General features: G+C 43.2%; 1 protein-coding gene across 1 annotated transcript in view; it reads left to right on the top strand.

Annotated features, from left to right (window-relative positions):
* COG7 (component of oligomeric golgi complex 7) overlaps positions 1-12,562 on the top strand; it is a 73,296-nt gene that overhangs the window by 15,008 nt on the left and 45,726 nt on the right. The window contains exons 5-6 of the mRNA XM_021686846.1: positions 7,303-7,385; positions 8,154-8,276. Coding sequence (XP_021542521.1) covers positions 7,303-7,385; positions 8,154-8,276 — 206 coding nt within the window. The remainder of the gene's footprint in view (positions 1-7,302; positions 7,386-8,153; positions 8,277-12,562) is intronic.

Here is a 12,562-nt window from a genome sequence, read left to right as displayed (position 1 = left end):
TCCTGGCATCCCCACTCACCTTGGGCCAAAGTGACTGAATATCTGATTACTTTCTCGAAGTTCTGTAGTATAGATATTTCCCTGGCTTCAGCACAGACGAAATGGTGTTGTGTTTTTCTCCTGGCGGTGAATTTTGGTGAGCATCAGGAAGGTTCCCCACCCAACCCAAAGTCATGTGCTCTTTCATCAGACATCTTTACTGGAAGGCCAAGGTGCTTTTTTATCTAACAGTTTTTATTTTTATTTTTTTAAAGATTATTTATTTATTTATTTGACAGAGAGAGAGAGCACGCATGAGCACAAACAGGGGGAGCAGCAGAGGGAGAGGGAGAAGCAAGCTCGCCACTGAGTAGAGAGCCCAATGCGGGGCGTGATCCCAGGACTCTGGGATCATGACCTGAGCCGAAGGCAGCTGCTTAACCGACTGAGCCACCCAGGCGTCCCTGAAGCAACTTTTTGTAGCACAGTTTTACATATAGCAGGAAGATTCATTGATCTAAGGGATCATGGGGAAATAATAAGCATTTTAGGGGCAAATAGCCATCTTCCAACTCATGGATTCCTGTCCATCAAAGTGAGATCTGCCAACAGATTTCCAAAGCCTAGCTGGGTTATCATCACAATAGTTGCTCTCACAGATTTTCCTTCTCAGCAGGTATAAAGGGTTGGGTACCTGTTTGTGCCGTTTAAAATTTTTTTTCTTCTTTTTTAATTTCTTTCTGAGACGGTGGCATCTGAGTTTTGGCCAGAAGGGGGCAGACGAGTGCCAGGGTGGTGCAGCTGAAGACCTGTCCCAAGGCTGCCGCCCTGGCTTCTCAGCATTGAGCCTGGAAGCAAGGGCTCCCATTCAGTCCTTTCCTCTGCCCTTAGGAAAATATGTAAGAAACTACTTGATATTAATACCAGAATTTGGCTCTTAGAGTCCATTGCTATGTGTGGAATGCTGATGTTTACCAAATTATTTACTTATTCCTTAAGCCACCAAATATGTGAACATTTAAGGGGGTGAGTCTGTTTGCTTTTGTACAATTCCTATCTGGTGTAATTCAAAGTAGGTATTTCAAAAGGATAACTCCCTTTTATTTTTTTAAATTTAATTTAATTAATTTATTTATTTGACAGAGACAGCGAGAGAGGGAACACAAGAACGGGGAGTAGGAGAGGGAGAAGCAGGCTTCCTGCGGAGCAGGGAGCCCGACAGGATAACTCCCTTTTAAATATTATTTTAAAATACTGGTTATGGGAGGAACAGCAGGGAATGAAAGGATGAATAAGATAAGGTTGCTGTCCTTCAGGGACCTTACAGCCTGGTTGAGGGTGAGGCCGGGAGAGAACAAGTACACAATTTTATTACAAGATGGAATGTGAAAGTTGCCTTAGCCATCCCCAGAATGAAGGGAAAAGATGACAGAAAATCGAGGAAGCTTTTCTGAAAGAGCTAATATATGTGCAGAACTTTGAAAGAGAGATGTAATTTTAAAAAATTTTTTAATTGTTTCTTTTTAGATTTTATTTATTTGAGAGAGAGAGCACAAGCAGGGGGAGTAGTAGAGGGGGAGGGAGAAGCAGGCTCCCAGTCGAGCAGGGAGCCCAATGCAGGGCTCGATCCCAAGACCCTGAGACCATGATTTGAGCCAAAGGCAGACGCTTAATGACTGAGCCACCCAGGTGCCCCTAATTGTTTCTGATTATAAAAGTAATACAGGTTATTGAGAATTGGAAAGATATACACAAATATAAAAAAGAAGGTGATTTACCAGTGAACTCAGCACCCAGAGATGACTGTTAGTATTTTCTTCTAGTTTTTTCCCGTGAGTGTGTACCTGTATCTTTTAGGTCAAGACTATCCATTGAATATATACAATTTTGTACCTTGTTTTTCCTCCCGTGAGCACCATGGCATGAGCATTTTCCTATGGGTGTATTTTGATAGTTGGGAAGGAATGTTTCCGGCGGAATGAACAACATAGGAAATAGGAAAACTCAGGGGCAGTTGTGGGAATAACAGTTAAACCCATTTCAATGGAGTGAACGTTGGGAAATGGTCAGAGATGAAGTTGGACAGGAGAGCTGAGGACAGAGCATAGTTTGCCTTGAACAGACTGAGGAGTTTCCATCCGGGGAAGAATTTCATGGCTATAAGCAGTTTATTAGTAAGTCTCCTGGGGGCTGTTGGCCGAGTGGAAGGAGTGTGGACTTGGGAGATGGACAGGCCAGTTTTGAAATCTTTGGGCTGCTGCCTCTTAGCAGTGAGACCTCAGTTTCCTTCTTGGTAAAGGGAGTACGGAACACGCACCCTACGATTCCTACACTCCTTCTGGGGGAAGCACTCCCCCAGAATAATGGAACGTTACTCCTTTCACTTGAACCCCCATTCAGAATTTCATGGCTCTCACAGAAACCCAAAGGGAATAAGTCCTAAGAGACCAGTCAGGAAATCTTGAAGGTTCTATTTGAATTGCAGGAGCAGCTGTGTTTCTAAACAGCCCTCTAGCTCAGCAGATGGAGCTACACTACAAATTGGAAGTCCAGACCTACAAATGACTTCACTGGTTTCATTTTTATGTTTCTTGAATTCAGTTAAGATTTGTTCCCCTCACCAACAGTGTTGAAAAAGTTGAACAGTACTGGAGGTCTTACTGGGGAAAAGAACATTTTTTTCCTCTACCACTTCATTCCCCAGTCCTGATCCCATGAGAGCACTTTTAATTCTCAGAGCTCTTTTCTCTGGCATTTCATTTTGTATTTCTGCATAATACATTTGTTTACTTATTTTTAAAGATTTATTTATCTCCAAGAGAGAGAAAACACGCACATGCATGCATGGTTGGGCGGGGGGAGGTGGCAGTGCAGAGGGAGAGGGGGAGAGAGAGTCTCAAGCAGACTCCCTGCTGAGCACAGAGCCCAACACAGGGCTCGATCCCATGAACCCTGAGATCATGACCTGAGCCGAAATCAAGAGTCAGATGCTTAACCAGCTGAGCCTCCCAGGTGCCCCTCTGCATAATACATTTATTATTTTAGTTCTTTGTATATTAACTTTAGGCATTGTCTGTTGACTTCCTATTGTTATCACTAAAGATTTCGCCTTCATACCACTCTTCTCTCCCCTTTACATTCTCCTTGTATACCATTGCTTTTAACTGAATTAATAAATAGTGTTTCTATTATCACAACTTTGTAAGCTCAGTTCATTTTTGCAGAGTCAGGTCAGGCACTATGATTTTAATTCCTTTCCTCTTCAGCTTCACTTTATCCTTAAGTTTCTGGCTGCCTTTTTATTCCCTCTCATTTTTTTTTTTTTTTAAGATTTTATTTATTTATTTTGACAGAGAGTGAGAGACAGCAAGAGAGGGAACACAAGTCGGGGGGAAGGAAAGGGAGAAGCAGGCTTCCCGCGGAGCAGGGAGCCCGGTGTGGGACTCGATCCCAGGACCCTGGGATCATGACCTGAGCCGAAGGCAGAAGCTTAATGACTGAGCCACCCAGGCGCCCCCATTCCCTCTCATTCTTGCTACCATCCATAGGCCTTCTTTTTTTTTCCAAAATGGGAGTAAGGCGTTCTGAGTGCCTTTCCCCTTTTCCCCAGAGACTTTCCTTCTGAAACTCTCCTCTTCTCTGAACCGGACCAGCATAGTTCCTGGAATTGTTTGCTGGATCTGAGATTTAAACTCTTGCATCTGTTAGTTATCCTTTTAGACAAGTCACAGAAGTTAGGTGATGCCTCAGGAACCGGACTGAGAGGCGGTCTCGGCCCTTCTGGTTGTGTGATCTGGTCGGGCTTATTTATTCTGTTGCCAATTTCTCCATCTTCTGGCCTCATAGGATTGCATTGAGGTTGAAGTGAGGTTATATAAATGGAGAAGCTTTGGAAGAAGTGTGAATGTAAAAGGGTGACAGCTAGCTTCTCCACAGTGTATTTTTTTTTATGTTGTTACCTACGTTGTATATCGAAGGCCTTTGATATTATCCTCACCTCTTTTTATATTTATTGATACGTTCAACCAGATACTCTTTCTCCAGAAAAAAATGAGTGACAGAGAGTGGGGGAAGGGTGAAGGGTAGCCCTCCAGGATGAAGTGGTACAGACTGATTCAGTGGGGGAAATATTTTAGGATGAGATTTAAGAGCATTTCTTCCCATATATTTATTTCATTTCACTTCACAGATAATTGTGATATATCTCCTATGTGCAGGGCACTGTGTGAGAAGTACTTCCTTATGTCTAAATAGAATATGAAATCATGTGCAAAAGCAACGTAAATGAAATTTCCCATTGATGCTGTTTGTTATATTGTCTTGTTTATAATCCAAAATCAGTTGTTAATTAGAAATAATAAGAATCCATTGGCCCTATATTACACTGTGGGTGGATGGCATAGAGACTAGGGAGCCCATCTTATTCACATGAGGCTTGTATCAGTTTGGGATTCTTTGCAAGTGACAGAAACCCAATTCAAACATGCCTAAATGAAAAAGAGAGACTATATTGTTTATGGTACTGAGAAGTTCAGGAGTAGGTCTTCCTGATTCAATAATAACACAGCACAAACTGTGTTATTATTAGGACCCAGTCCCTCTTGCCATTTCTTGGCTCTGTCTCTCTATGTGTTAGTAACTTCCAGGTGCACTTTTCATGTGGTGGCCCTTGCACCTCACAGCCTAAGAAGAGATCCCAGGATTAATCTTGATTGCATTGATGGGCAGGCCTTTGCACCCCCGAACCAGTTACTTTGATCAGGTGGATTTGAGGCTCTGGCTGGCCATACCTCAGATCCTGGAGTAGAGTCAGCTTCACTAGAAACATTTAAATGGAAAATGATCAAAAGGTACAAACTTCAGTTAGAGTAGGTACCAGGGATGTAGCATACAACATGATGATTGTAGTTAACATTTTTATAGGATTTCCCAAGGCAGTTGTTAAGAGAGTAAATCCTGAGAGTATTCATCACTAGAATAATTTTTCCCCCTTTATTCTTTTCTTCTTTCTTTTCTTTTTACTGTATGTGTATGAGAAAATGGATGTTAGCTGAACCTGTTATTATCATTTCACAATATATGTAGATCAAACCAGCATGATGTATGCCTTAAACTTATACAGTGATGTCTTGTCAGTAAAACTGGAAACAAAACCAAACAAAGTATTAGATGATACTATTATTTGATAAAGACAATTGACATTCGCTCTGTCTTATGTATATGTAATCACTAGCAGCTGTAGGAAAGTGCTAATGGTATTATTCTGTAATATAAACTAAGTTTTTTGCTTTGTAAAAAAAATGGGAGAATGGGAGGCAGGTCCACGGTCCCTCGGAGAACATCCAGACTTCTGTCAGAAGAAGGGCAGTGGGGTGTGGTTGCAAAACAACATGTCTACCACCAGACCCCACAGCACCCAGCAGGTGGCTCTTCACCAGGCAGGGGCTCAGCAGTGCCTTCTGCATTGAGTCAGTGGTGTTGGCAGGAGCCTAGAAGTCTTTATTATGGTTGCCAAAGTAGGTTTCCTATTTCTTTCTTTCTCTTGTCTGAATTGGGACCTCCCCCCAGTTTTACAAATTTGTGTTTAATTTAATGTACTAACCTTGAAAAACTCGAATTCCTCTGTAAGGACTAAAGACTCACATGCCACCTTTAAGTTTTCCAACGCTTTTTTTTTTTTTTAAAGATTTTTTATTTATTTATTTGAGACAGAGAGAATGAGAGAGAGAGAGCACATGAGAGGGGGGGAAGGGCAGAGGGAGAAGCAGACTCCCCGCCGAGCAGGGAGCCCGATGCGGGACTCGATCCAGGGACTCCAGGATCACGACCTGAGCCGAAGGCAGTCGCTCAACCAACTGAGCCACCCAGGCGCCCTCCAACGCTTTTACTAACTGGGTTTGCTGTATCGCCAAATTCTGCTTTATTATTTGTTTCAAGAAATAAGTTCTATTCTGTGGCGTCGAAATTTTTTAAGTTGTGGTTATATTTTTAGACTAGTAAACATTATAGCAGTTTCTGTCTAAAAGCAATCTTTGAGTATACACCGAAATGTTGACAGTGTTTAACGGAGTGTGATAGGCAGTTTTTTTCTTCTTACTTGTTTTCCACTTTTTCCACCACGAACATGCTATTTATATTGCTGAAAAACAATGCTATTTAAAGCAGTCATTAATTGGGGCACCTGGGTGGCTCAGTCGGTCAAGCGTCTGCCTTTAGCCCAGGTCATGATCTCAGGGTCCTGGGATCAAGCCCCGCTTTGGGCTCCATGCTCAGTAGGGGGCCTGCTTCTCCCTCTCCCTCTCCCTGCTGTTCCCCCTGCTTCTCTCTCTGTCAAATAAATAAATAAAAACCTTGAAAAAAAAAAAAGTCACTAATTTACTACATTTAAAAAATTTTCTTTACTAAATTTTTTGAGTGCCTACCATGTGCTGTGGTAATTTCTAGGAACAGTGAGACAAGACAGGAAAGGTCACAGCCTCATAGAGCTTGTACTTCCGAGGGTGAGAAAGATAATAAACTGTTTTACAAGTAACTAAATAGAATAATACAGATCTTAATTAGTCTACAAAGGGAAAGATGTGATAGGGAATTAATAACAGGAGAAACCTAATTTAGGTTGGCTGATTGGGAAAGGCCCTCGTGATAAGGGGAGAACCACACAGAGAGCCAGAAAGATCATCCCAGACCTAGTAAGTGCAAAGGCCCCCGGGCAGTAAAGAGCATGATTTATTCTTGGCAGCTGGCAGAAGCTCTCTGGGCTGCACTTTCCTCCCCTGTGAAATGAGTTCGGTTGATGGTTTTTCAGATACCTTTCTGTCGCTGACATTTTATGATTCTAGTCTGGGCCAGGAGGAGGTGAGGCAGGTGAATCGCCTAAAGCACAAAATCTAAGGAGGCTCTCACCCTGTCCTTGCACAACCCTGAGAGTGAGAGTCTCCCTCAGTTTTGCAGCCCAGGCTTAGCTCCTACCCCCACCCTCTCCCGCCCCCACCGCCGTCCCAGTCCTGATTCGAACTCATTTCACTGTTCCCGTGGAACAGTGACTTTGCTGAAATATAATCTGAGCTCCGTCGCAGATGCTTATTGATGCATTATCTAAACAAGCCAGGGCTTGCGGTGTCTTCTGAGTCACATATTCTGCCCTTATGCTTGACTTATTTTTCGTATCTGTATTCTCCATGCATGAGTTAATTCATTGTGTAGGCAGGCAGTTCGGAAGGCGAGCTTACATATATCCCCCTTGAGCCAGGTGAATTCTTTTCTCTGGTCTGCAACAGGAAGCCTGCTACCCATGTGGACATCTTTGATGTTGTTCTCCTTTAGATCAGTCCAGAGTGTTTGTGAAGGTGTTTACTGAAATCGACCGGATGCCCCAGCTGCTCACCTACTACTACAAATGCCACAAGGTGAGGAGCTGGGGGTGCTTAAGGGTTGTGGAATGCTCCCAGGCCGGCCTGCAGAGCTCCAATTGTGTGGTCCGAGGGGGAAACACCTGCCTCTTTGCCCTCTGGCCTTTTTCTTCTAATTCGCCAGTAGGGGGCGTTCTTGGTCCAACCTGTGGATTCATTTGCTTGCCACTTGGAAGACACAAGCCCTTGTTTTCAGCCTCTTGAAGGTTGATAGCTGGATTCCACTTACACACTGACCAGTTGTTTCAGTTTCTCCCATTTTTGTCTTTCAAGGGAGAGTCGTGTCTTAGGCCTTACTATGCCCTCAGCAAGCCTGAAGAATTTTTTGTTTTCTAGAGTTGTTGACATGAGGTGAAAACCTGACCACCTTCCAGGCTGACTGAATTCCTCCAGGCCCAGCACTCGTGTGCTTTAAGCAGCGGCGTTGGGCCATGGAGCTCAAGTGCACATGCACTCACAGCTTAAGGTCTTTTCCAAAGACTGTAGCATGCCGGGTGGAAGGACCTTGGCAGGCTTTGGGGCGAGGTGAAAGGAGAAGGGAGCACCTGGAGGGCAACGGATTCACATTCTAATTGATGATCAGAGCAGGCAAAGGCGAAGTCTTGTTTCCCCGCCTTTGTTTGAATCAAATGGTCATCGGGGGCACCCGATCGCCCCGGGGAACCCGCAGCGGGACATGGCTTGCCTCGCTGGGGTGGCAGGGCAGCTTTAATGGGCGTCATGTCATGTTTCCTCAGCAAGGTCCCCTCTGTTCTGTCTCTGCAGGCGCAGCTCTTAGCAGCCTGGCAAGAACTGTGCCAGAGTGACCTCCCCCTGGACCGGCAGCTCACTGGGTTCTATGACGCCTTGCTCGGGGCTTGGCACACGCAAATCCAGTGGGCGACGCAGGTAACAGCTCGCTTGGGTCCTGGGGAATGGGCGACTGCCCTGGGAGTGGTGTCTCCCCTGCTTCAAGCACTGCTTGAAACATCTCTCTATTTGCTGCCCTCACCAAAGGGGTTAAAGATAAGCCTCGAAACCCAAGGCAGTAACATCTTTGGGTCTCCTTAAAACTTTTCTTATCGTGCTTCTCTGTATCTTAAATAGAATCTAATGTGGCAGTATTGCGTGTTGTTCAGCCAGGGAGCCTGTGGAATTCCTGAAGGCCATTATCTCCTGATCTAGAAGCAAGAGGCCCTTGGTCAGGTGGTGTTTGACTAAACAGGATTGTTTTTATCTTAACTTCAGGTGAAATGTACCTGGCCTAGAGTTAGTTTCCCTTGTTCACACAGTACACCCAATGTTCGAGGAAGAGTGCAGTTTGAAAGGTGCCCTCTGACTTAGGGGACAACGAGACAGAGGAACTTCATTTCCAGCGGACATTTGCCATCACTTATTTTCCCAAAGCCTCTTGGCATGGCATTTTCCGCCACACAGGAGCCACAGAGTGAATGATGACACTGCTGTTTTAAGAATGATTTTGGTGTCAAAACATTACCTATGTAGTTTCCCTGCCCGGAAGGCTTAACTCTAGTGCTATTATGAGGAAACATGCAGACGAATTCAAATGCAAGACCATTTTGTGAAACAATTGTCCTGGATTCTTCAAAATGTCCATTTTGTGAAAGAAAAAAAAGAGTTGATTTTAGATTAAAGGAGACAAAAAAAGAATGAATGACAACTAAATGTAACTGCATGATCCTTGATTGGATTCTGCATGATGACAAAAAAGCCATCAAGGACATTATAGGGACAGTTGGGGAAATTTGAACTTGGACCATAAAGGTATTATTTCAGTTTGATGAGTTGTAATGTTGTGATGTAAGAGGATACCCCCGTTTTGTTGTTGTTGTTGTTGTTGTTTTTAAAGAGTTTGTTTTTAAGTAATCTCTACATCCAACCTGGGGCTCAAACCTACAACCCTGAGATCAAGTCGCATGCTCCACCGACTGAGCCAGCCAGGTGCTCCAGGATGGCCCCATTTTTAAGAGGTACATGCTGAGGTGCCTGTCATGAGACCTGTGTCAGAGAGAGAAATAAAGCAGATGTGGCAGGATGTTAATAATTGATGGATCTTGCAATATTTAAATATTGAAAACGTAAGTAAGTCTTAAAAATAACATTTAAAAAATAACGAATTTGGAGGTAGTGAAGGGGTGATCTGATGAGGAAAGGTTGGAGACGAGGCAGGAAGCTTTGTCTGGCCTCACACAATGAGTAAAAGGCATCCAGTTCAAGAAGAGTGGACAGTTGTTAAGGCCTAGTAACTGATAATGGAAAAGTCAGAGGAGAGATTTTCATTGTGCTGGAAGGGAGATGCTACTGTCAGAAATATGAAAGTTGAGGGAAGCAGGTCTGGGAAGGTCTGGGAAGGTCAGGGGGAGAGGATGAATTCCAGTTTGAGACACTTAGATGCCAAGAAAGAGTGGCCCACCTCAACTGTGGCATCCGGGAGACAGTTGGAAGACTGTTGCTCAAGGAGTACAAATCGGGGAGGTTTCCATAGTTTGGTCCTTTCATTCTTCGTTGGCTTGTTTGGTTTTTTCCTCTGTTCCTTTCTCTCAGATTCCAGCAGGGACGATTATCAAACTAAACAGGTGTTCACCAAAGTTTTGTGAATTCTCTATTATTTTGGTAATCTTAAAAAAAAAAAAAAAGCATAGTTTGGATTATGTACATGATCGCCATAGGACCAATGGCTGTCATGTGATTGAGTAGGTGCATTCATGTTGATAACCATGTTGGTGTCCCTGTTCTGTTGGGGACAAACTCAGTACTTACATGATGTATGCAGTGGCACCAAGTGCATTCTGTTTAATGCCATAGCCAACTTGATGTTTCCTTTGTAGTCGGTAGTTTGCCTAGAGATAGAAGCAGTGCGAGAGTCCTCATCACACACCGCAAAGCAGTAGAGGGATGCTGTGAGCTCAAAGGAACCTGTGCTTAGATTGAATTCATGATGAGAAAGTTTATTTGCAGGATGTCATCTTCATCTGTCCTATTCTTTTGAATTTTGCTGGTTTTAAAGTTGAAGTAACTTTTTCTTTTATTGTGGTGAGATATACATAACATAAAATTTACCGTTTTTAAGTGTACAGTTAAGCAGCATTGAGTATATTCACAGTGTTGATTAACTATTACCACTCTCTGTTTCTAGAACTTTTTAATCATCCCAAACAGAAACTGTGTGACTGTTAAGCATTAACTCCCCAAGCCCTTTTCCCCCATGCTCTGGTATCCTCTGTTCTGTTGTCTCTGTATTTTCCTATTCTAGGTCGCTCTTAGAAGCAGAATTGTACAGTATCTGTCCTTTGTGTCTGGCTTATTCCACTTCGCATAATGTTTTCAAGGATTATCTGTGTTGTGGCAGATACTGGAATTTTCCATTCCTTTTTTATGGCTGAATAATATTCCATTATGTATATCTACCACATTCTGTTTATCCGTTCATGTGTTGATAAACACTTGGACCGCTCCCACCTTTTGGCTATTGTGAATAATGCTGCCGTGAACATGGGTGTACATATACCTATTTGGATCCCTGTTTTCAGTTCTTTGGGGTGTACACCTAGGAATGGAATTGCTGGATCATATCATCATGTTTAACCTTTTGAGGAACCGCCAGACTGTTTTCCACAGCAGCTGTACCATTTTACCCTCCCACCAGCAAATACATGAAGGTTCCAGTTTCTCCACATCCACACTAACACTTGTTATTTTCTTTTCCTTTTGCTTGTTTATTTATTTATTAAAGATTTTATTTATTTGAGAGAAAGTGCAAGAGTGTGGGGGGTGAGGGGCAGAGGGAGAGGGAGAAGCAGACTCCCTGCGGAGCAGGGAGCCCGATGCAGGACTCGATCCCAGGACGCTGAGATCATGGCCTGAGCTGAAGGCAGATGCTTAACCAACTGAGCCACCCAGGCGCCCCTCCTTTCTTTTTTTTTAATGATAACCATCCTAATGGATGTGAAGTGGTACCTCATTGTGGTTTCGATTTGTGTTTTCCTAATGACTAATGATGTTGAGCATCATTTCATTTGTTTATCAGCCATTTGTATTATCTTCTTTGGAGAAAATTCTGTTGAAGTCCGTTGCCCAGTTTTGAGTTGGGTTTTGGTTTTATGTTTTGAGTTCAATCTGTATTTAGGATATTAATCCCTTATTGATATATGATCTGTAAGTATTTCCTCCCACCCCATGGGTTGTCTTTTCAGTCTGTTTGCAGTGTTCCTTGATGCACAGGTTTTTAATTGTGATGCAGCCCAGTTTATCTGTTTTTCTCTTGTTGCCTGTGCTTTTGGTGTTGCACTTAGAAGCTATTGCCACATCCAAGGTCATGAAGATTTTCCCCAGTGTTTTTTCCTTTTTCTTTTAAGATTTGTTTATTTATTTTAGAGAGAGAAAGCAAGCAGGAGAGGGACAAAGGGAGAGGGAGAGAATCTCAAGCAGACTGTCCGCTGAGTGCAGAGCCCAATGCTGGGCTCAGTCTCACAGCCCTGAAATAATGACCTGAGCCAGTGCCAAGAGTAGATGCTTAACCGACTGAGCCACCCAGGTGTCCAAACAAATGTTTTTTCTAAGATTTTTATACATTACTCTTAATGTTTGGATCTAATTAATTTTGAGTTAATTTTTTGTAATGGTGCAAAGTAAGGTTCCAGTGTTTTTCTTTTGCATGTGGATATCCAGTTTTCAGAGCACCATTTGTTGAAAAGTCTGTCCTTTGCCCATTGAATGGTCTCGGCAGTCTTGGTGAGAATTATTCGACCATGTATGTGATGGTTTATTTCTAGGCTCTCTATCCCATTGGACTATGTGTCTATCCTTTTGCTTGTGCCACGCTGTTTTGATTAGTGTTCCTTTGTAGGAAGTTTTGAAATCTGGAAGTGAGAGTTAGCCAATGTCATTCTTCTTTTTTAAAATATTTTATTTATTTACTTGAGAGAGAGCACAAGCAGGGGGAGCAGCAGGCAGAGGGAGAGGGAGAAGCTGGCTCCCCAAGGAGCAGGGAGCCCGATGCGGAACTCGATCCCAGGACCCTGGGATCATGACCTGAGCCGAAGGCAGACGCTGAAGCGACTGAGCCATCCAGGCACTCCAACAGTATTAAGTCTTCCAATCCATGAACACAGGATGGTCTTGCCATTTATTTGTGTCTTTAATTTCTTGAGCAGTTTTTTATTGTTTTCAGCATA

Source organism: Neomonachus schauinslandi, chromosome 5 (assembly GCF_002201575.2).
Source record: "Neomonachus schauinslandi chromosome 5, ASM220157v2, whole genome shotgun sequence".
Lineage (NCBI taxonomy): Eukaryota > Metazoa > Chordata > Mammalia > Carnivora > Phocidae > Neomonachus > Neomonachus schauinslandi.
This window is presented reverse-complemented; position numbering and strand designations above follow the sequence as displayed.